Raw genomic sequence first — 25114 nt, 5'->3', positions numbered from 1 at the left:
GCAGCTTTTGGTGCAATGATTCACAAATGGAATATATCGTATAATTCATGGTAAATGGCGGCCTAGCCAGTCTCCAGAGCTCAAACCTATAGAAAGTCTATGGTCTTTATGGTTTTGAGGTCTGACAGCCTAAACTTGGCCAAAACTGGACTCAAGCGAAATGAAATGATCCCAGAGCAGCTGAAAAGAATGAAGGTGTTGCAACGGCCCAGTCAAGATCCATCAAGCAAAGTGGAACAGTGTGGCTGGACGTCGACACGGCCGGGAGGTGAATGCCTACAAAGCTGTGACGACACTCAACAATGTTGCACCACAGCAACAGGAAGATGTGCCAAAATCCTTCCATACTGATGTGAGAAACTGATTACATGGAAGTTATATACAAAACCTCAATGTTTTTCACACAGTACATCTGCAGTTTGGCTGAATTTGTACAAACAAGTAATTCCACTGTGTCATTCGTTGTTCTTTATGGATGCTTTGTTTTTACCATGACTCATGTTGGGAGTGTGTGTGTGAGCTTACGTTGGCACTGGGTTGCCCTTGGCCTCACACTCAATGATGATGTTATCTCTGGGGTCCACAATGTAGTTCTTTACTGACTGTTTCATGATAGTTGGGGGCTGCTTCACTGGGAGAGAGAAACAAGACACTAGCTTTGGTAGAAGTTCACCACCTAATCACATCCACTGGAAGAAAATACAGCATTATATTTGTAAAGAGCCATCATGGTATGGTATTTGATACTTTCTATGAATGTTTAAGATGTTGAACACTTTCTATTATTACTGTGCTTTAGTAATAATGCAAACAGACAAACAGTCACTTGTAGCAGGCCCATAAATCAACGTCTGATGAAAACTCTAGTACATTTACACTAGCCTGTTGAGTTTAGTATGGAAATGTTATGTGAGGGGGGCTCCACAAGGACGACCTGGGACTAGATAGAGCATTGTTTATCAGAAACTGTTCAATAAATTCCATTTTTCTAAGTTTGAGAGATATTTGCTGAGATGGAAATAAAAGAAAGTTGAGATGTCCTTGATTGCGTTTGTGCTTGGCTCACTTTTTCACATGCTGCATCACAAATGTGCATGCCCTACAAAGTCAGGTCATCAGCAGAATGTTTCCCAATTTTACTTTTAACGAAGTCAATGACATGTCAGAAAGACCCAGACTGTAATATAGAAGCACATGCAAACAGTGCAGCCTCCTAATATGGACTCTATTCAGAGGATGTTGCAGGAGTGACATTGAAGGCTCTTATGTTTTTAATGCACGTGCTCACTTTGGCTTACTAAGTGCATACTTTTGCTTTCACTTGCAACTGCTTGGTCAGGTTTAGACTGTGTATGAGGTTAAAATATGTTTATTGTACTCTTGAGTTTAAACTTTGCATTCAAATCTGGTCTTAAGTGGTTGTTTGTGAGGATTCATGACGGTGTTGATGGAGTCACAGCGCTGCTTTAATATTACAGTTTGGACCTTTTTTAACAAATGCCACTGGCTTTGTTAAAACAACCCTATATGACCCTCTGAGTGAAGGACAACAGGTTTGCTCTGTACTGAACGTGGGGACAAAAACATGTTAGAACACTTACAGTCTTGCTGGATCTTTGCTGTTAGTCCAAAGTAACGCCAAGGAGAAACAGAATAAGATGCACAAGTTGTGATTGTTAATCATATTAGAGACAAATACACATTAATATTGTACTATGTTACAGCTGTTATCATACACAGCTCAGTGGTTCCCAACTGGCCCACTAAGCTCATTTTAAGTGGGTCAACAACAATATTTAACAGTGGTAAAAATTCATGAAGTACTCCATGTAGGTGTGACTGTCTACAACCAGCTCTGCCAAGTACGTCACTGTAGCTTTGCTATGTTGAGCTAACCCAGCAAGACAAGCAGGAGCAGAGCCAGTCATTTCAAGGAACGATCATGTGGGTACATTTATCTGTAGTATGGAAGCAGGTGTTCTCAGTAAAGGGCCCTCAGGTAGCAGACATGGCTGGGTTAGATCATGTTGAGAAAGGACTGCTTTGGTTTCCCGCAGACAATCCGTCTCCATATAAAGCTTTGGAGTCAGGTCCACATGCCAAGTACAAGGTTATCAAATAAGTGCACCAAAATTGCACCAAAAATCATATACTTTCACCAAAAGGTGGAAGCTCGAGGAAGTGTTAATAGGAGGCTCCATTTGAAGTTGCTAATTTCTTGGGTTTTTTATATACACATTTCAAGACTTATAGATCAGATCTATACATATCTTCACAGACCCTATTTTTTATCTTGAAAGTACTTTTGTCTCTTTTTAGATCTCACAAGTGCATTACTGGATATAGTGGTTTACACATTTGCATAACAGGCCAAAGATCTGCAGTTCAGTCCCAAGATGATGCACAGATGCTTTTCAGGTTGCATCTGGCATAAAAACATCAAACCTGCAGGGTGACTCTTTACAAAGGGAGCAGCTTTACTTTTGTCCAGTCACAGCAAGAGATGTGAACCCACTGTCCAGCAGAACTGATGTGTTTTCATGGCCAGTAGAGAACCACTGTTATAGCTTGCATGTGTAAGTATGTACTATATTAATTCCATCCATTCGCGTCTGCTTATCCTTTTCAGGGTCGCGGGGGGCGCTGGAGCCTATCCCAGCTGACATTCACACCTAGTGGCAATTTGGATTTTCCAATTAACCTATCCCCACAAGCTGCATGTCTTTGGACGGTGGGAGGAAGCCGGAGTACCCGGAGGGAACCCACGCAGACACGGGGAGAACATGCAAACTCCACACAGAAAGACCCCGGCCTGATGGTGGAATTGAACTCAGGACCTTCTTGCTGTGCGGCAACAGTGCTAACCACCGTGCCACCCATTACTACTACTACTATATTAATTGTTTAAAAAAAAACCTAGGAGTGAGAACTCTGGTGAAATCGAATGAGGAACAGTGGATAAAGACTTACCTGTAGTGAGTTCACATGCCAGGAAAGGACAAGCAGTGTGGGACAGAGAGACAACATACTATTACAGCACTTTACCAAAGGAAATATACAGAAGATTGTGTTATGTGCAGAGTACAATAAGAATCATTTATTTAGTTTGTAGACTCTTAGTACAAAAACGCACTGAGATGGATACACTGGAACATCCTGAAAACTATTTTAAACTTGGATGCAAACGAGTTGATTTTGGTGTCAGTGAGGCTGCTGTTAAGAACTTTGTTGTCAATAATTTCCAAGTATCTCCCAAAAGCTCCACCCTACTCTCAAAGGATGTTTTCACTTTTCACCCAAAGAATAAACTAAAACAACCTGACATAGATTCTCTCAAACATGCTCATGTGGGTAGAGTATATAGTAGAAACACTATCAGATGTTACATTCACAATAACTGCATGAGTCACTTCCACTGCTCGCCACACTTGCATTACGTTGATGATCTCCCCTTTACAAATAAGGGGAGTAGCAGAGCTTGTTTGTTCGGTGTCACGTTGTGTCAGAAGTAAATGCTTAAAGGGTTAAATGGTGAGCTGAAGCCAGGCCCTAAAAAACATCACACTGAACTAACTGTTAGAAAAGTGAGGTGTGGAGCTACAGCTAGCATCTATATAGTTTTGATGCAGCTTTGGGCGACTTACGGTCTTCTGGGACGTCAATGGGTGCTGCTTCCTGCCACAGTAGCAGCAGTAATGACATGAAAGTCAGGGCTGCATGCTTGTCCTGCCACAACATCTCTGTCCCTCCAAATGGCTGAGTTTGCCCCTCAAAGTTGGCTAGACTCTGTCCTGACAGCCGATAACCTGTGAGCGGGCAGACAAAGAGAGACGCATTAGATGAAGACAGTAGACTGACAGTATATGTACAACAGACACGTGTGTGTGTGTGTGTGTGGTGTGTGTTTGTGTGTGTGTGTGTGGGGGGGGGGGGGGGGGCTGAGTGTGTAGCTGCATAGACCCATTCTGGCATGCAGAGCTGTTTGTTGGCCTACATTCACAGCTGAGTCCCTGTGTGAGTCCCTGTGTGAGTCCCTGTGTGAGTCCCTGTGTGCGTCCGTGTGTGCGTCCCTGTGTGAGTCCCTGTGTGCGTCCGTGTGTGAGTCCCTGTGTGCGTCCGTGTGTGAGTCCCTGTGTGCGTCCCTGTGTGCGTCCGTGTGTGCGTCCCTGTGTGAGTCCCTGTGTGCGTCCCTGTGTGAGTCCCTGTGTGCGTCCGTGTGTGAGTCCCTGTGTGCGTCCCTGTGTGCGTCCCTGTGTGCGTTCCTAGAGAGTGCAGCCCAGAAACAAACCCAAGCATGAGCGCTGGGCTCAGTCTTATCACAGGAGGGCCTACGCTGTTGGTTCACAAAACAGAATGTGGAGGAGTTTAGAAAAGTGTTCAGACATAATAATGAGGAAAGGGGTCATCTGAACATTATCTTATTACCAACTTTATTTTGTGCTTTAAGGGTTGTTTTGGATTTAAGATCATTTGAGCCCCCATTTCATTGGACTGGCCAATTATTCCTCTTATCTTAATATTGTAGAGGAATCGTTAAAGCACTGTGGTTTGCAGGTCTTATATGTGATAAACAGCATTTAGCATTTAACACACTAAACACTGTATGCAAGGGACCAGACCGTTGGTACCAGGAGCTTTCAATTTATCACTTTAAAATATGATTTTAATGAAACGGTTATAGAGGAAAAAGGTTTGTCAAGAGAGGACCTCAAGTTCATGAAGATCATGGAAGAATCTGCAACAATGGAAGATGGACACTACTGACTGAAGTTACCTTTTAAAAAGGATAACATAAAAATGCCAAACAATTTCTTCATAGTGAAACAAAGATTGCAAAGTCTAAAACAAAAACTTCTTAACGATGAACAGTTGCATAAAGAATATAAAAGCTTCATGGATGAGATGATAAGTAACGGATATGCAGAGCAAATGGCTTGCAAAAATGGAAACAAGTGGTACATTCCTCATCACGCTGTCTACCATCCCAGGAAGGATCTATAAGAATTGTATTTGACTGTGGGGCATCATTCCAGGGGACATCATTAAACAAGCAGCTCTCACAAGCACATTGCTTGGGGTTTTGCTTAGATTTCGACAGGATCCAGTCGCATTTATGGGTGACATAAAGACAATAAAGGACATAACTGAGTTTCACATGACTGTTCATCTGTTCGGTGCAGTATCTTCCCCGAGCTGTGCCAGTTTCGCTTTGAGAAAAACAGCTGAGGACAATCAAACTGAATTCCTAGACAAGGTATGTGAAGCAGTAAAAGAGAACTTCTATGTGGACGACTGTCTGAAGAGCGGGGCCTCCACCTCAGATGCTGTTGATTTGATCTTTCAGCACTTTGTCAAAGGGGAGGATTTACACTGACCAAGTGGGTCAGTAACAATCGCACCCTGTTGCAAAGAAAATAATTAAATCTTGATAGAGACAAACTTCCTGTAGAAAGAGCTCTGGGCGTGCAGTGTGTGTGGAAACTGATAAATTCAACAATAAAATGGATGTTTGGGGGTAACTGTGGCTCAGGTGGTAGAGCAGATCAGCTACTGATTGGAAGGTTGGTGGTTCAATCCTTGGCTTCCCCAGTCTGCATGTCAAATATCCTTGGGCAAGATATTAACCCCAAGTTGCCCTCCGATGCATTCATTGGAGTATGAATGTGTGTGAATGCAGATTAGTTTGCACTTGTGTTTAGAAGTTCTTGTATGAATGGGTGAATGTGGCATGTTGTATAGAGCGCTATGAGTACTCCGAGAGTAGAAAAGCGCTATATAAGAATCAGTCCATTTACCATGTTCCTCAAAAATCTTGTACTAGACGTGGAATGTTGTCAATATCAGGCTCTATTTACGATCCATTGGGATTTCTTGCACCAGTCCTGCTGCCTGCCAAAAGAATGCAGCAGGAGCTTTCCAAAAGGAAATCAGGATGGGATGAACCAATACCCCAAAACATGTTGCAAAACTGGAAAAGTTGGCTCAGTGATTTGCAAATGGTTTCTCATTTCAAGTCAAAGGAGCTTGCAAAGAAAAGCGTCTGGACTTCTTTAAGTTACTTGAAGACGTTTCACCTCTCATCCGAGAAGCTTCTTCAGTTCTAAGGTCAAATGGTGGAGAGTCCCAGATTTAAACCTAGTGGGAGTATCCCCCCACAGAGGGACAAAAGGACCCCCTGATGATCCTCTAATCGCCTGAGCCAAGGTGTGAAACTGGGTGTGGGTCCCAATCAGCCAGAGTTTCGGGTGTGTTCATTGTGAAACCTGGCCCCACCTTATCATGCGAATTCCTGAGGTCAGATGGCCCAGGATGTGAGTGGGCGTTAAGGCGTCTGTGGAAGGGATCTCAAAACTGGATTATAGATGGCAGAGAGTTGGTGTCGTAAACCCCCGCCTCTGTTCAAAGATGGTCGCTCACAGTGGACATAGATGGCTTCTTTCACTCCTCTTTCAAACCATCTGTCCTCTCTGTCCAAAATGTGAACATTGGCATCCTCGAAAGAGTGACCTTTGACCTTTAGATGCAGATGGACTGCTGAGTCTTGTCCTGTGGAGGTGGCTCTTCTGTGTTGTGCCATGCGCTTGTGAAGTGGCTGTTTGGTCTCTCCAATGTAGAGGTCTGGGCATTCCTCGCTGCACTGTACAGCAAACACCACATTGTCTACAACCAAGAGAGTTTGGACCTCTCACACATGCACAGCTACACCATTTTTCAGATGCCGGTGAATCTGGATATGGGACTGTTTCATATCTGCGCATGCAAGACAGTAGGAAATCCATCCATGTAGCATTCTTGATGGGCAAGGCAAGGGTTACACCTCTAAAACCTGTCACTATTCCACGTCTGGAACTTGCAGCTGCTGTAGTTGCCGTCCGAGTGGATCTCATGTTAAGGGCTCAGTTGAGAATGAAACTCGAGCAATCCGTATTTTGGACAGATAGTACATCTGTACTCAAATATATAATGAATGAGGATAAACGTTTACTTACCTTTGTTGCAAACAGAGTCTTATTCATTGCGACTAAACGATCACAATGGAGATATGTAAGCTCAAAGGAAAATCCAGCAGATGATGCTACAAGAGGGCTGAAGGCTGGGAACATTGCTCATAGCAGCCGCTGGATCGAAGGACCAAGCTTTCTGCAGAAGCCAGAAAGTGATTGGCCAACCAATGTAGTGGAATGCTCCTTAGAACCAGAGGACCCTGAAGTCAAAGGTGAGGCCACAGTGAATGTTACTCAAGTAAAAGACTTGCTTGATGCTACATGTCAATTGATGGTGTACTTCTCAGAGTGGAGAAGGCTCAAGGTTGCTGTTGCTTGGTTCCTTAGACTGAAGGCAATCCTTTGTTCAATGAGAGATAAGTAAAGAAGACCGCAACCTAACTCAAATAATCTAATTTGTAGAGGTACTACAAAGGAGAAAGTAAAGAAAACACAACTGTATGGTCTATCCTCAAAGGATCTTCTGGAAGCGGCGCTTGCCGTTATCAGATTTTGCCAGCAACAAAGATTTGGAGAGGAGATTGCTACGTTGTCAAGTGGGAAAGGTTCTGTGAGCAGGCAAAGCTCAATTTATAGATTAGATCCTTATCTTGATGATGAAGGCCTCTTAAGAGTTGGGGGACGACTGACAAAGGGCTCCTTACCAGAAGAAATGAAGCATCCCTTTGTTCTTGCAAAGGATCAACATGTAGCAAGTCTCATCCTAAAGCACATTCATCAACAGCTTGGTCATAGCGGTCATAACCACACCTTATCCACACTAAGGAGAAAATACTGGATCACAAAGGCCAACTCAGCTGTAAGGAAGGTTATCGCAGAATGTAATTTTTGCAGAAAATATCCTGGAAAGGCCTTGGAGCAAAAGATGGCCGATTTACCCAAGGAAAGAATTTGCCAGATAACCCACCACTCACCAACGTCGGTGAAGTGAAAAGAGGACGAGGTACAGCTAAACGTTATGGAGTCATTTTCACCTGTTTAGCCAGCTGAGCGGTGCACTTGGAAGTGGCTAGCTCTCCAAGCACAGATGCCTGCATAATGCTTTGCGCCGTTTTGTGAGTTGGAGAGGTCAAGTTGCTCACATCCAATCGGACAATGGAACCAACTTTGTTGGAGCAGACAGAGAGTTAAGGGAGGCTCTTAAATCGCTGAAACATACCCAAATTGAAGCTGTTTGGAGTTTTAATCCGCCTGGAGCATCACAACATGGTGGAATTTGGGAATGGATAATCCGTATGGTCAGAAAGATTCTGAGATCTGTTCTTCAGCAACAACAGTTGGACGACAATGGATGAAACTGAAGCAATTTTAAATGACAGACCCATCACAAAGCTTTCTGATGATCCAAAAGCCCCAGAGCCACTTACACCAAATCACATCCTCCTGATTTGACCCTCAGGATATGTATCTGAAGAGAAGATGGAAACAGGCTCAGTATATCTCAGATCTTTGGAAACGATGGCTACGTGAATAGTCGCCTTGGTTGCAGGAGAGACAAAAATGGAACCAAAAGAAGAAGAATCTAAAACCTGGAGATATAGTCATTATAATGGATTCCTCTGCACCACGTGGTTCCTGGCCACTTGGGAGCGTTCTGGAAACCATTCGTGACAAAAATGGACTTGTACGATCTGTACGTTTAAAAACAAAGACTAACGTTCTTGAAAGACCTGTAACTAAACGTCTTGATGCATTTTCAATCATCCAGGTAAGTAAATCTCCAAAAGCTGATTCTGTTCATCTGGACGAGGCGTTTTGTGGGAGAAACATTTCGTCATCATCCAGGTGACTTCTTCAGTGTCAGCTGACTGCAGGTTTCAATCTTATAAACAGGACATTTGCATAATGACTGAAACCAGCCCACTGAAGGAACAACGGGCTGGGAGGTCAGTTCCTTAATCGTAATTATGCAGATTCTCATGACCAGCAAGTCACTTGGATGAGTGACGAAACGTTTCTCCCACAAAACGCTACGTCCAGATGAACAGAATCAACTTTTGGAGACCTGTAACTAAACTTTGCCTGTTACATGAGACTGTAGTGTAAAAGTGTATTTAAATGCTCTGTTTACTTGTGTTTATGTGTATATGTCTAAAGTAGACTGTATTAGTGGCTCCTTATTTTCTTTGTGATTAGAATTGCCATGTCTGATAGCCATTGTAATTAGGGGCCAGGGTGTAGGAGGCATTTTTGGGTTAATACCTTATGTTGCCACCAGAGGTCACCTTTTTCAGTTTTCTGTAGGGTAGGTTTATGTAAGGTATTTAAGGTAGACGCAGGTAATCAGCGTCAGGTGTGTTGTTAATCATAAGAAGGCAAACAGTTTGTGAATGCTGTGCTGTTATTGTCATGGTCCTGGGTCGAGCGACCCAGTGTTTGAGTTTATGTGTCTTTTGTATTTATTTGTGCCTCAGCTTAGTTCACCTAGTTAATTTCTAGATTACTGTGTAGTCCTGTTCCTTAGTTGTTTATGTCATCTCCCCCTGTACTAAGTCTCCCTGGTTCATGCGTCATGTCTGTGTGGTTATGTTTGGTTCATGTCATGTCTAGTCTCCATGTTTCCTGTTTTACTTTGAAAGTCTGTATTCAATGTCAGTATATGTAGTTTCACTCTCCCTGTCCTGTCATTAGGTTCATGTGTATCAGCTGTTCCCCCTCATGTGTCTCCACTTCCCCTGATCACCTCATGTGTGTATTTAGTCCTCAGTCTTGCTGTGTTCAGTGTCGCGTCGTCTGTGTTATCTCCCCTACCCCTTGTCATAGTTTCCCAGCCATAGTTTGTATTTTGTTTAGTCATAGTCTAAATCTCAGTAGAGTTATAGTTTCCCAGTCTATGTTCAGGTTTTCCCTCAGTTACTTTGTTGTTTTTTCCATGAGTTTTCGGCCCTAAATAAAGGCTCGCCTTTTGTTAAGTCCAGTTTTGTGTCCTCACCTCTGTTTGCTCTTGGGTCCTCTACTCACGCCACACGGTCTGCCCCAGCAGTCCGTGACAGTTATGTTAAAATGATGTTGGAATAAAGATCAAAAGGACAAGATAAGTACTGCTGGAGTTATTGGACTGTTTAATTAATTCATGCATACCACTGACATCGCGTCACGCCCGTTAGCAAACACCTCAGTGGCTTCAAGCGTAGACTTAGCCTCTAAAGAAAGCAACAGGCCTTTCAGCCCAATTCTATTTTTCTGCATTCGCCATCATATAAAACTGAATCAAATGGAAAAGCCTCTTTTTAAAACTTGTTTTATTAGTTTTAATCTTTTGATTTTATGCACATTGCATCAAGCAAAAATAAAATTATATGCAACAGTCTTTGACTTGAAGAAATTGTTTGACATTTAAACCTGTTCTGCATATTCCAGCATATAAAATAGAATCATGTTTTGTGTTTACACTCTTTCAAATAGATGCAAGTAAAACACAGCAGAAATTAAATAAAATCAGACTCAGCAGCACTGAGTCCTGTCACTCTTAAATCTATTGACACCTGTTTAGCAGGAGTGGGGTGGGTGGAGGTTTGCCCACGGCGGTCATGTCAGTGGGGGGATCTGGGGGTTTCTCTGTGAATGTCACATTCCCGTGACAGCGTGCTCGCTGCTCGCACAGATTTGCAGTTTTTTTGCAGAGTGTACTAATATTTTTATCCCTTTTTACATAGTGTGAGTACTTCCACGCTTTACACGCTGCACGGTCGCACTCATTGTCATGCGACACTCTCACAAACACAATCACGGTGTAGTAACGCAGTAACCCAGCGTGCTTACAGGAAAGTAAGTGATTAATTACTTTTTTTGCAATTGCAATCCCCTACATTACTCATTACTTGAATCTCTGTGACTTAGCATTAGCCACTGATGCAGCTAGCTCGTTGACCTTGAAGACTTTGGGCGATGTAAGCCAGATGTTAACAGATGTAATTATGTTCATGTCGAAAGCCTTAGACATGAAAAAACATAACCACAAGCAAATCATTTTATTTAATGTGTGCAGGAATATTTGCCAAATACCTCACATGTGAATTCAATAACTGAGCAGCACAGAGAAGCCATCGTAGAAGCCAGAGTGCCTGCTTTGGGAGCACCGTCGCAGATTTACACTCTGAATCTTGCTCGCTCTCATCCACTGGCTCCTGACAGCTTGGAGGTCGAGGCATCCCCAAGAAAAATGTACAAAATGTAAAATGCACTCCTGTCCATTAGTCTGGTTTACCGTAGCGTATAGGAATCAGGATCAGGATGTGGGATGTACCATGACTGGATGGGAGCGCTTCAAAACAGGACGTTCTACAGTTTTTTCAGTACCAAAGTTAAGCAAGTGATAAAACAGTACATCCACTGGTGTACAGCAACTATACCACTGTACTACTGTACTTAGTATTATAGTATAGCACAAATCACCTCTCTGATAGTGATTTTGAATGTATTCAGTGATTCTATTAAGCAGAATCAGACTATAATAAAAACAAAGCCCCTGATTGTTGTTTAGCTGTGCTGTAAACTTGAAAGAATAAAAACAACTGCACAGACTTTGAAGTATATTTAATGTAAAACATTTGTACTTATTATGTACTTTATGTTTACTTAGACTGTAGTGTTACTACTTTTATATAAGTGCAGGCCTAAGCAGCAGCTACGAGGATGGTGTGTAATATAGTTCCTTTATAAACTCAGAATGGAAATTTGTGTTTGGTCAATTATTTCTTAGTTTATCATCAAATCCTATCCTGTAGGAAGTGTATTTGCTATAAATGGTGCCATGTTTGTAAGAAACATGTGTTTGTGGGTTGCACAAATTGTTATGCTGATGCTGAGGCTGTGTGTGGTTCTTCCACCTGTGACTGATGCCCCTGTTTGTTCAATTAATAGACAAACAGTGTCTCGCTTCCTCAGACTGGCAGTAGCTAACAGAAGGACACAGGAGAGCTTACCACAAGAGTCAGCATGTCTTCAACAACCATCACAATCAAAGATGAGCTGTACTCACTCATCCACTCAGGTTGGACTCCTTTCATAAGGTTTTACAGCCTAAATAGAGCCCGATGCTGCTCACAGACAGGGAAAATGTGTGGATGGTGTGGATGTGGTCCAGAGTCACTACAGATGAGTTTTGGAAGTAAACATGTAACATGTAACTGACTGCAAATTGACAACATGAAGCGATCAAGGCGACCGTCCTACTGATTTGGCACCAAAACAAATCAAACTGAACTGATTTGAACTGAATATGTTGAAATGCTGCAGCCATTATGGGTCAGATGTGTCTGATCTCTGCTGGCTGACTGAACCATGTCAGTCCTCTAGCAGCCGCTGTAGCTCGGATTAAACAACTGAAGCCAGCTGACTGTGATCTGCAGTCTACTGACATTTAGCAGTGAAAACTTTACACGCTCTAATTTTAAAGTAGACATGAAACACTTCATGTGTTTACTACTCTAACACAGTGATTCCTAACCATGGGCCAACGAACCACGAGCCACACCTGTTTGTAGTTTTACACCTGTGGGCCGCGAGGGCCGTGTGACATCAGAAGACATTAACTGAAGACAGCAGGGACTGTTATCCATCAAAATCTCAGTGCAGCTTCCCACTGCTTGGTGGGAGTTGTTTTGTAAAACCAGTTTGGGAACCGCAGGAGTAAGGAGAAGAGAGAGTATGACTTCTGTGTGTAACAAGTATTACAGTGTATTTGAAGGTGACAGACGTAACTAGATATTTATACACCACATATACAGTATGTACTCCTTATATAATGTGCATTAAATGTGGGGCATACATTTCTACATCATCATAAAATTACAAACATGTGTTGCCATAGCAGCCCATCCTGCACCTGTCACATCAACCCTCTGTGTGTCTTCCTCCGTACACATTCTTTTGAATGGTTTCCATCCTGTTAACACCTTCAGCTCTGCCACCAGCAGCTCAGCATCTGCTCATTGTAACGTGCTGTCATGACACGGCTACCTGTCATCTTCCTTTCACTGCTGCTCTTCATTCTGTCCCAGATCAGCACAGACTCCATCCTGCCTGTGCACTCTGCTGTGTACGGCGCTCAGTTATCTAAGCTCTAACTTATACGCCAAAGAGCGATATTTGGAATTTTACATGAATGCAGCTACGGTAGCCTCTGTCATGCATCAAGACTAACCTGTCACACTGGGACTCATGTGGTCCACCAGTGAGTACCAGTAACAAAGAGACAATCAGTGACTCACGTTCACGTATGTGGACAGCTTCCTCGTCCACTCACTGTGTTAGAAGCACTTTGCAGGCCTGGTGAGAAGCAGAGAGAACACCGATTAATGCACTTTGTATAGTTTATCAGTTTACACACAGCTTTCCCTCTTCTGTTCAGCTAATGCAGAAGCATGGAGAAGCCTGCACACTGGGTCAGGTTGAAGCTCCCAGTACACAAAACCACTCATGTTTCCATGGATTTTCCCCAAATAGAGACACAGTTGTTGGGGAGGAAAAAGGATTTATTCAGCCGGTCAGATATTGTACCTACCCTAACAGCGTGTGCACACTCACACACCGTTGTATGCCTGAGGACTTTGTGGGGTGTTTGTGTGTGTGTTTGTGCTTTCAGAGAGCTCATCTGTGCACCAGGTGCTGCCTTTGGGACTCCAGGATGTTCTTTTCCTTCTTTCTTTGTCTCTTTGTATGAAACCGATGTACAGTACACAACAGCACACACTGTTACACATGGTCTGACTGGTGGACTCTGTGGTAAGCTGAGCTTACACTTCTGTGTTTCACACATGCACTCACAGACTACACTACTGAATTTAAAAGAATCATTGTTATTTATGCTGCCGCGGTTCTGGGTCAGTTTGACCCAGTATTTTGAGTTGCTATGTTTTGGTGTCAAAGGAGCTTGCAAAGAAAAGCGTCTGGACTTCTTTAAGTTACTTGAAGACGTTTCACCTCTCATCCGAGAAGCTTCTTCAGTTCTAAGGTCAAATGGTGGAGAGTCCCAGATATAAACCTAGTGGGAGTATCCCCCCACAGAGGGACAAAAGGACCCCCTGATGATCCTCTAATCGCCTGAGCCAAGGTGTGAAACTGGGTGTGGGTCCCAATCAGCCAGAGTTTCGGGTGTGTTCATTGTGAAACCTGGCCCCACCTTATCATGCGAATTCCTGAGGTCAGATGGCCCAGGATGTGAGTGGGCGTTAAGGCGTCTGGGGAGGGATCTCAAAACTGGATTATAGATGGCAGAGAGTTGGTGTCGTAAACCCCCGCCTCTGTTCAAAGATGGTCGCTCACAGTGGACATAGATGCTTCTTTCACTCCTCTTTCAAACCATCTGTCCTCTCTGTCCAAAATGTGAACATTGGCATCCTCGAAAGAGTGACCTTTGACCTTAAGATGCAGATGGACTGCTGAGTCTTGTCCTGTGGAGGTGGCTCTTCCGTGTTGTGCCATGCGCTTGTGAAGACAAAAAACTGGAGACAAAACGCCAAAACACAGACTTAACAATGTGGTGTATGCTGTACAGTGCAGCGAGGAATGCCCAGACCTCTACACTGGAGAGACAAAACAGCCACTTCACAAGCGCATGGCACAACACAGAAGAGCCACCTCCACAGGACAAGACTCAGCAGTCCATCTGCATCTTAAGGTCAAAGGTCACTCTTTTGAGGATGCCAATGTTCACATTTTGGACAGAGAGGACAGATGGTTTGAAAGAGGAGTGAAAGAAGCATCTATGTCCACTGTGAGCGACCATCTTTGAACAGAGGCGGGGGTTTACGACACCAACTCTCTGCCATCTATAATCCAGCTTTGAGATCCCTCCCCAGACGCCTTAACGCCCACTCACATCCTGGGCCATCTGACCTCAGGAATTCGCATGGGCCAGGTTTCACAATGAACACACCCGAAACTCTGGCTGATTGGGACCCACACCCAGTTTCACACCTTGGCTCAGGCGATTAGAGGATCATCAGGGGGTCCTTTTGTCCCTCTGTGGGGGGAAACTCCCACTAGGTTTATATCTGGGACTCTCCACCATTTGACCTTAGAACTGAAGAAGCTTCTCGGATGAGAGGTGAAACGTCTTCAAGTAACTTAAAGAAGTCCAGACGCTTTTCTTTGCAAGCTCCTTTGACTACGATGACCTGGATGACTGAGAACCTTCACAGACATATATTTTGGTGTGTTTTTGCATTTTGGATTCTTTCCTTATTATGATGCTGATGATTATGAATCTATGTTTCAGTTATTCTTGTTCAGGGATTAGTTCGTAGGGTTTGTGTTCTCATGTTTATTGCAGGTTGAGTTCAGTGTCTAGTCTGTCTCTGTGTCGTGTCTGCGTTTTTGTTTAGTGGTGTCTTGTTTCCTGTTTTACTCTGAAGGTTCATGTTCCTGTCTTATGTCAGTGTTTCTAGCTGTGTTCCCCCCGTCTCATTAGGTCTTATTCCTCCCAGCTGTGTTCCCCTTCTGTCTCTAATTCCTTGATGACTTCCTCAGTGTATTTTAGCCCAGTGTGTCTTCGTGTCAGCGTCGCGTCGTCTGTTCGTGCACCCTATTATTTCTAGCTGCACATCTGCAAGATTCGGCATTGGACATGTTCATAGTCACTTTCTCCAGTCATGTTTCCCTGCACCTTCATGTGCCAGTACCGAGATCTTGTCCACAGTTTCTCATGTCGTGTTCATAGTCTGTCCACAGTACTTCGTCATAGTTCAGTCCTGGTCTTCCTTCATAGCCTTAGTTACTCCCAGTTTAGGTTTTTAGTTTTGTCATTCCCATAGTTTATGGTTTGTTATTTTGCCTTCTGTGTCAGCCCTGATTAAAGGCTCGCTTTGAGCTTAGCACAAGTTTTGCCTCCTGCGTCTGTGTCCGCACCCGGGTCCACCAAACACTCTCCACACGGTCTGCTCTCGCGGGCCGTGACAGTATGCATTAGTGATTGTGTCAATATGTCATTATTCTGCTAATGTTGAAGCACAACTGTTTCCACCACAGTGGAAGAAATGAAGGCTTGATTGCACAACTGAAACTGGAAATCAGTTTTCTTTCTTAATAGCTGCTGGTAGCAGGGTGGAGACCACTGGAGCTGCAGAGAAGACGGGGAGTGTAGTGGTCCAGGTCCACAGAGAGACGGGGAGTGTAGTGGTCCAGGTCCACAGAGACGGGGAGTGTAGTGGTCCAGGTCCACAGAGAGACGGGGAGTGTAGTGGTCCAGGTCCACAGAGACGGCGAGTGTAGTGGTCCAGGTCCACAGAGAGACGGGGAGTGTAGTGGTCCAGGTCCACAGAGAGACGGGGAGTGTAGTGGTCCAGGTCCACAGAGAGACGGGGAGTGTAGTGGTCCAGGTCCACAGAGAGAGGAGGAGTGTAGTGGTCCAGGTCCACAGAGAGACGGCGAGTGTAGTGGTCCAGGTCCACAGAGAGACGGCGAGTGTAGTGGTCCAGGTCCACAGAGAGACGGGGAGTGTAGTGGTCCAGGTCCACAGAGAGACGGCGAGTGTAGTGGTCCAGGTCCACAGAGAGACGGGGAGTGTAGTGGTCCAAGTCCACAGAGAGACGGGGAGTGTAGTGGTCCAGGTCCACAGAGAGACGGGGAGTGTAGTGGTCCAAGTCCACAGAGAGACGGGGAGTGTAGTGGTCCAGGTCCACAGAGAGACGGCGAGTGTAGTGGTCCAGGTCCACAGAGAGACGGGGAGTGTAGTGGTCCAAGTCCACAGAGAGACGGCGAGTGTAGTGGTCCAGGTCCACAGAGAGACGGGGAGCTGGGTAAAGTCATTTTCCACTGTGGAGGACAAACTGTTTCAAACTTGTCCATCACAGCAACACAAACTGCCTCCTGTAAAAAGACTCGATGTACAGTTCAGTATTGACAGTGACATAACATGAAGTGTATATAAAGTGTGTTTGAATGCCAGAGAAATGTGTGCATGTGGCACAGAGCCATGGCTCAGCGTCTGAGTGAGCCTCACAGGCTTGAAGCCGTTTATGATTCTGAACCACAAACAAGCTCAAACTTTGGACTTTGGACTGTTTTACTGATGAAAACCTCCATTATGGCCGTTCTTACTCCTCACAGTCATTAAACAATGAACAGTTAAATGACATCACAGTTTCTGTTTTTTACGACTACAGTTACAGAAAGAAAACATAAGCAGGCTAAAGTGAAGAGTCTGGGCAGTGAGCTACCAGAACTTTCTATATTTCACACATTTATTTCTTATCATTTTAGTCCCAGTTAAGATCAGAGTGGCTGTTTGTGGCCAGTGATCTCCATGGAAGCAGAAAAGGCTCCAGAGCAGGCTTTGTAAGGTGAGCATGTACATATGTGAGCTGTGGGGCAGAGGAATGGGGAAACTTACCATTGCCTGTAATAAAGTGAAAATTGCCATTTAATATGTCAATATTATCCATAGTAAGATCAGCTTCTTAGCTTCATGTGAGCTGGGATGGTTTGTACATTATGATGCAGGGCAGACTGAAACATCAACAGGTGAGCAAAGAGTTGATCCAACACAGGCTGCAGGTGTATCATATCCCCACAACTACAGTACGCCACATATTTAATGTGTGGGGAGGAACGTGAGCTAAGAACAAAGGGCCTGATGTCTAAGAGTTCTGACGTACACGTTCTCATCTTTTTATTCAACAGCAACATTACCTAAAGATTAGCCAACAGCAAGGCAAACTCTGCTACAACGAGTAACAGACCTCATATTATTGTCCTGGGTGGAGTCGAGGAGATGGATGCTCTGCACACCTTACAATTAGACAATTCATCATTAAGCTTGAAACATCCTGAGAACCGAGAACAGTGCTATTTGCTGTTTAATCACATTTTATACTCTAATCAGATCGACTAGCCAGCCATCACCAACAGCCAGCTTCCCTGTGAAGGTGTCCCTGGTTCACTGTGGACACTGTGGGTGTGTTCAGCCCTCCTGTCTCTCATTTAAATCTGTTTTCATGCAACAGAACAGCTCAACAACAAGCAGCGTGGGGTTCACAGTTCAGCATTTCACACAGTGTTGCTACAAACTCAACATACAGGAGTATGCACGCACGCACACAAAGCTACAGCTGTAGTGAGTGCCTGTAGCCCCTCTGCAGTGCTGCTGTTGTGCTTTTTGTGTTTGTCGGAAATCAAACCAGTGAATTTGCTGGTCTTCCAGCTGCAGCTCCACTCTGCCTTCTCCCCTCTCCCACTCCTCTTTGTTTCCGTGTTCCCGGTTAAAACTAGGTCATTTTCCAACCCACAGCTCCTACTGAGCGTGACATCCAGATACACACATGTATCCCCTGGCAACCACACGTTCACCCTCGACACCCCGTCCAGACTGCGTCCTCGTTTCCTGCACCTTCCTGCAGGTTGTGTTCACTGAGCATGGCTGGCTCTGCAGACACAGCTTTGTTCAGCACACTTCAAACTGTAAGACGTGAAACGTTCTTTACAAGCTTCTAATAAAACAGCCTTTTGAACGCGATGAATCTTCTTGTGTATCTGTTAATGTAGAGTTACAGCTGAGTCTAATGTGGAAGGACAAATTATGTTTTCACTCGCTAGCACAATACGAAAAGTCCCGTCGAGACTGTTTATAGTTCTGCGAGCGTGCCTGTGGGCAGCTCAAGAGGTAGGGCAGGGCGTCTGCCAATCGGGAGGTCGGTGGTTTGATGAATGATGCTTACACCGTCCATACTACTGACATCCACTCTTACTGACCTCACCTTTCAGAAAAGGTGGAGTAGCAGAGTAGGTCTGCTCTGAGACGATGAATACACCACTCTGCTCTGTGCTGAAGTCCTGACACAACAATTTGAATGAAGCATTTTGCCCATTAACGGGCAATGAGCCTCTCGCATGAGCAAGTTTGGCCCGCTCGTCTTTAGAGAATTGTTTTAATTCGGCCGCACTGAAGAGTGTTTAAGCATGAACAGCCTGTTTAAAGTCATGCCAAAGCATGTCAATCTACTGAGGAGATCTAGGTCACTCCAAAACCTCCATGTTGGTTTCTCTGGCCATTCAGAGGTAGACTTGCTGGTGCGTTTGGGATCTTTGCACTGCTGCAAATGTGCTTCAGCTCCAGTGCATGAACTGATGGACACTCACTCGCCTTCAGGATCTATTTGTAAATCATCACACTGACACAAAGATGACGGGTTACTCAGCAGAAGTGTGGGGAGCGTGAGACAGTATAAAATAATCCAGGAGACAAAGCTGTGCCATTTCTGGACTTGGTTCACTTATTATTTATGGTTTTTGGGGAGGTTATGAAATCTGTTCATTGGTTTTCAGTAGCAGTTAGGAAACAACACAAACATCAGACTGTGGGGAAAGCTGGTGACGCAGCGCAGAGGTTAAATTCTTCTCAGGGAAGAATAATCAATAAAAAGCTGAAATCATCGTCTGAACTCATTCATGCTACTCTGCATGTTACTGCACAAACCATGAGCCCAGCATGTCTCAGTTCTCAGCCGAGGGCTTACAGGCTGCAACTTTGAAATGAGATCAGGTTGTAGATTAGAAATGATGTCGCTGTCATATAATGACATCACTGGACGGGGAGGGTATAGAGTTCAGAGGTCACGGGGTAAACAGCACGGTGGGGGAGGGAGGAAACATGCATGTGCAGACACACAACAGAAACACACCTTTTTAGAGCAGTGCTGCGAGTGCTAGACTGTGTATGAGGGACCAGCAGTGACAGACTGAGTAGTGTGTGCACACATGTACACAAACACATGAATAAGGCAGGTGCAGAGAGCTGTACCAGCATCAGCTGTGTCTTTAACAGCCAGGCTGATCTCAGCAGTGCTGCTGCTGTGATGTCATTATCATGTGATGAGACCAGTTTTACGTAGAGACGTGCCTTTTGTTCTGTCTCGTGTCCCCTCAAATGGATGCTGGCTCTGACTTTTTCGCTCATGTGTTACCTCGGACTATAAAGCACCTGGATGATCGGTGCTATGTAAATAAAACTAGACTGAATATAGGCCAGGTCACATGGGGTCAGTGCATCCTCACTCCCAGCCAATAACATGTTAACACAGGGGGCGTAATCTGTCACGGCACGGACCCTTTTAACGGTGTAAGGAGACACCAGCAGCAGTGCTATGTTTAATGACAGCGCCATAACAGCGGGCAGTCGGGATCAGAACATCAGCATTAAAATAATCATTTGTGCTGCACAGAAAGACACTGGAAGTTTTTATTCAAATAGAGTCTAATTACCATGTGAACCATGTCGACCAGCATTAGGATACATATATGTGCCAGGCAAGTAAAGGTTACATGTGTAAACCCTTTTTTCGGTTTGAAGGTGCAGTCAGTCCTCTGTGCTCAGACCAAGCACCACTGCCACTCAAGTGTTGGAGTAATAAGTTTTGATTTTTATTGTGAAGAGGTCGCCACAGCAGCTAGCTCCACCTCTTTGTGTCAGATGGACCCTCAAAGGAAACTGGACGGGTTCTTCTGTAGCACGTGTCTGCTCGACCTGAGCGCTCAAAGCATTTACACAGCTGCATCATTCACCCATTCACACAAGCACTTTTTAAGTGCTTTCTTAGGCACACACACATTCATGCATTGGAGAGCTTAGTGTCATGGCCAAGGATATCTAGAGCAGCCAGGGGTTGAAGCAGCAACCTTAGCAGATAGCCCGCTGTACCTCCTGAGCTAAAAACACCTCATTATTGGATTCACATCCCTGTGATGGGACTTTACATTTATCTGTTACTGATTTTTCACTTTTTTAAAGACAGCTTTGGACTAAACAATGTTCACAGTCAGCCTGTGTGAGGTGTCACAAGGGGACAAATTAATGATGGTAAATTTGATTCTTTTTACTGAATCGAGTTTGAATGAGTCACTCACCAAAGTGAATCGAGTTTGAGTCATTTGAGTCACCGAGTCAGTTGCCCAGAGAGTGCAAAAAATGTACATTTTCACTCAAACTTAATTTGTTTCTCTTTTCATGTAAATCCTACTGCTAAGATGAGTGATTGAAAAAAAAAGATTTCTAAAGGGAACATTTATCTTATTTATTTTTATTTTATTTTATTAGTATTTTCCTCATATGTGTCAAATATATATTTTCTCATCTAAATGTCCACTGAGCTGTGAGCCAGGGGGCGGTAATGCGCCTTAACATTGGTTGCCAACCAAGAAGAAGAAGCTGTGAGCCAGGAGGGAGGGGGTGAGTAACTTAAATGTGCTGTTAGCATGTTAGCAGAGCGATGCTACTGTGAACTGAGGAGCTATTGTCTTGATGTGAGCTTCTACTCAGGGTTTGTTCTTCCAGTTCAGAGCAGAAATGCTTTTGTTAAGAAACTGTCTGTTGTTTTTTTCCACACAATTTTAATTATAAGCTAGATATATTTCTACTAATGGAATTAGTTTGCTAACAGCAACAGGGACGAGTCAGTGAGTCAGTTGGGCTCGTGAATCATGATTCACGAGTCAGTAAAGTGATTCTCGAGTATTGAACGATTCGTTCATGATTCGCACATCACTATTACAAATGAGTGATGGGCAAAGGAAGCCCAGTGACACAGTGTTGTGTCTCTAATGGTACATCCTTAAGTGCACTTCTTTTAGTTCAGTGTGAAATAAGAACATGGTCTGAACTCTGTATCAGTGTAAAACAAACCTGCACTATAGATTTTTCCTGATGCTGACAGGCTGCCCTTATCAACAACAGTACAATGTGTTAGAAAAACACACAAGACTGAGATAAGCCGAACAACCAGCAAGAAGCCATGGTGTCAACCTCTCCCCAAACTGTAAGCCTAAGCTGGCTCGTACACTGCAAGACCGGTCAGCGATCACACCCACAGATATGATGGAGGCAGACAGTGAGGGTGGGGGTGTTAGAGACAGAGACGGGACCCGTGAAAAGCAACAACAGACAAAGAAGATGTGGTGTGAGAAAACAAAGAAGCGATGCAGAAACAACACGTGTGTCCTGGAAATGCTGTAACATGCCAGGTGAGCGTGAGACCATCCTGAGGAGGCTCAGAGGACACTTCCACTTCTTTTCTGCTTTTAGAACCACCTCACTCCATTTCTCAAAGGTTTAAACAACAGTTTCTGTCCCTGAACTTTGGTCTCCTTGTCATCTCTTAGCTGATTTGTATTTCACATCAGCAGAAGCTGGTTTGCTTCTATAGTTTAGCCTTTAACCTTTTATTAGTGAGATAGCTGAACCAGGCCACTGATGTGTGTGTTATGATGAATATTCTGACTGCATAAATAATAAATGGCTTCATTATTTTGTATTGAAATAAAGTGAGATGTGGAACAGGAAGCTACATCGCAGGCTGAGGTTCAGTGTGTTGCCTGAGGACGCTAACATGTGGACAGAAGACCCTCAAGCCTCCAACGGTGCCCCAGGGTGAATGTGACACTGGTGAATCAGGCACTGCATGCAGCCCAAATCCACTGTTTCCTTGTGCATTTGGAGCCTATCGAGCCATCAATGGGACGACTGGGATAAACCCAGTCTGCCTCTGTGTGAATGTTGGAGCCGTCTGCAGCGACACCTTCTTTGTTTAACATGTTTCTACAATACTTTACTCATCATTCAGCCTCCATCTGAAACACTGCAGCCCTGCAGCTGACAGCCACGTCACACTAAAGTCGCTTTGGTCGGTTTATTTGTATAACATATATATGTCATATAAACCTGGGGGTGAAAACAGCTGTTTGAGAGCAAGTCCTTAAACGACACCACAGATGAACCAGCAGCCGTTGATGACCATCCACTGCTCAGATATGTGTTTGTACGCTGCAGACATGAAGGGGCAGACACAATAACTTATTTGTGATTACTTTTATTTGAAACCATAAAATCCTTCATGCAACAAAGCAGTCACATGTACCCGGTTCCAGTAAAGCTTCCTATTATGGGAATGAGACTTCCTCACTGGTGCTTTGTTCTACAGTACACCCATGCAATGCCCAGTTCTGCACAGTACTTCATTTATTATACGCAGACCATAAGAACCTCTTCATATGATCTACATGTAAGAAATTATCTTCAGCTAGTCTTTTCAGCTTAGCGACAAACAGGCTTAGTGCTTTAAACGACATCTCGGAGGTAAACATGGGGCTCCTGCTGCGCCTGCCTGACACACGGGTCTACATACCACAAATGCTTTGAACAAGTGTCTGTGAGACACAGATGTACTCCTTCAAAGCACGAGGTTTGGGTCCAAGATTAGAATGAGTCCTATTTTAAGAACAGGAAATGAGCCGTCGACAGTGCTTCACACATGCAGCCACAGAAACATCTGTGTGTGTCCAGACATAATGTTTCTTTGTGCCAGCCAGAAGAAAGGAAAGTGTGCTCTCTGTCTCACTCTTATATCACTCCACATCAACAATCACCATCCCCATCGTGTTGTCAGTTAACTCTACCTCTATCTTCCTTTGTACGGTCGTACTGTAGACGATCTCTCTGCATCTTTCTGACTCTTACAGTCATTCCCATCCTTCTCCTATTGTTCCCTATCATTGTTCCCTCTATCCATTAATCCATGTGTTCTATCTTTTCCTCCACGTCTCCATGAAGCATTGCAGCAGGTCAGTTTGTCACCTCATTACCACATCTGGATCTCACTTTGCACTCACACACACACACACCACCTATACAAAGAAAACACTACCCCCTTTCCCCCTCTCATCTGCCTTTTGAACTTCCTTTTTTTCTCTCTTGTTTTTGTCCAATGAGAAAGCTGTCTGGTCACCAGGGCTCCTTAGCAACAGTCCCACTAGAGGAAAGAGGAATGAAGGAGGTAGGGAGTAGGAACAAAGGATGAGAGTGGTGGGGTGATGAGGGTAAGAAGGGATGACGATGAGGAGGAGGTGAACAGGAAAATCAGCCCCTGCGGGAGTGTGAAGCTGGAGATGTGTGTGCTGTTATTTGTGTGTGTGTGTGTGTGTGTAGGGGGGGGGGCAGAACTGCATGAATAAAGTGTGAGAGTGGGGGCATGGGGCATGTGTGGCTTCGGCTTTCCATGCTTGTGTCTCAAAGTACATGAAGATAAGAAGGCGATGCCACGGTTGGGTCCAACTGAATCAAAAATAACAGAATAAATCCTGGTTTGTAAATCTCACCATGTTCTACATTAGAGGACTACCTGTGGTATGACATCAGCAGCCAATGAGCATGTTCATCTCAACACTGGACTGTCCATGTTTTACATTATGTGTGGTCAGTGTTGGGGAGTAACAGAGTACATGTGCCGCCGTTACGTATTCAAAATATAAAACATGAGTAACTGTATTCTGTTACAGTTGCCGTTTAAAAAGGTGGTATTCAGAATACAGTTACTTTGTTGAAATAAATGGATTACACGGCGCTCTTTTCCTGTTTCATATGTTCGGCTGTCCCCTCTCTGTTTTTGGTAATTCCACGCCGGTGGAAACCCAAACAAAACACGCATTAAGAGGCTCTGATGTCTGTGTCTCAGTCTCGCGTCTCATAATGATGTGAAGAAATATTTTTTAAAATGATTTAATATGAAGGCAACAGGCAGAGTGTTACAGGCATCGCCCTAAAGCATGTAGCCTGATGGGCAGTGTAGTCCGTGCTGCAGGGAGAATGGACTGCTGTACCCGTGATGTGTCTGTGAGCGAGGGAGAAAAAGGAAAAGTAGGAGCTGTCACGGAGCAGAAACGGGAGCTGGAAGCATGTAAATATAATAACAACCACTGCAGCCAAACAGAGAGCCTGACGAGCCCAGCTGTAAGTAAGCTATTAAGACTCGACTGTACACCGTGTTCGTGTTTTCCTCTGAAACAATAAGCTCCGTTGCAGCAGCCTTTCAATGCCTCTCTCTGTCTCTGCTAGCAACCGGACAACAAAGTAAAGCTAGTTTTCAGCTACGAGCCGACACGAACCCGACGTATTAGCCAGAGGTCCCTTTACTACGGTTCGGAGCTGCGGACCTGTTTTATATACGCGCGGAATAGTTTTCTATACGAGATCGCTGCAAAAAGTGCAGCCTTACCTAATGTCCACCTACTGTTACTCATTCATATTAAGATTTTAACATCTAGCTGGTGTTGGTATGGAGAGTAACCTTCAGTAATAGTAATAAATCACAGCAATAGGACATTCATGTAGTTGTAAACTGCAT

At 44.3% G+C, this 25114-nt stretch overlaps 1 protein-coding gene across 29 annotated transcripts in view; it reads right to left on the bottom strand.

Moving 5' to 3' along the window:
• nfasca (neurofascin homolog (chicken) a) overlaps positions 1-25114 on the bottom strand; it is a 143863-nt gene that overhangs the window by 67584 nt on the left and 51165 nt on the right. For 23 of the 29 annotated variants that reach the window (XR_014800202.1, XR_014800201.1, XR_014800203.1 and 20 more), the window contains 4 exons: positions 13217-13274; positions 3645-3806; positions 1602-1619; positions 526-631 (listed from right to left, as the gene is read on the bottom strand). Coding sequence is in view for 25 of the 29 variants with exons in the window: in XM_084927359.1 (XP_084783485.1) it covers positions 526-631; positions 1602-1619; positions 3645-3738 (218 nt within the window). In the remaining 4 variants the exon portion in view is untranslated. Of the gene's footprint in view, positions 1-525; positions 632-1601; positions 1620-3644; positions 3807-13216; positions 13275-25114 lie in introns of those variants that run through there. The other 6 variants (XM_084927349.1, XM_084927351.1, XM_084927350.1 and 3 more) reach the window with 3 other exon arrangements.

The sequence above is a fragment of the Perissodus microlepis genome, chromosome 5 (genome assembly GCF_051167445.1).
Source record: "Perissodus microlepis isolate ML-2025 ecotype Zambia chromosome 5, ASM5116744v1, whole genome shotgun sequence".
NCBI classification, from domain to species: Eukaryota; Metazoa; Chordata; class Actinopteri; order Cichliformes; family Cichlidae; genus Perissodus; species Perissodus microlepis.
This window is presented reverse-complemented; position numbering and strand designations above follow the sequence as displayed.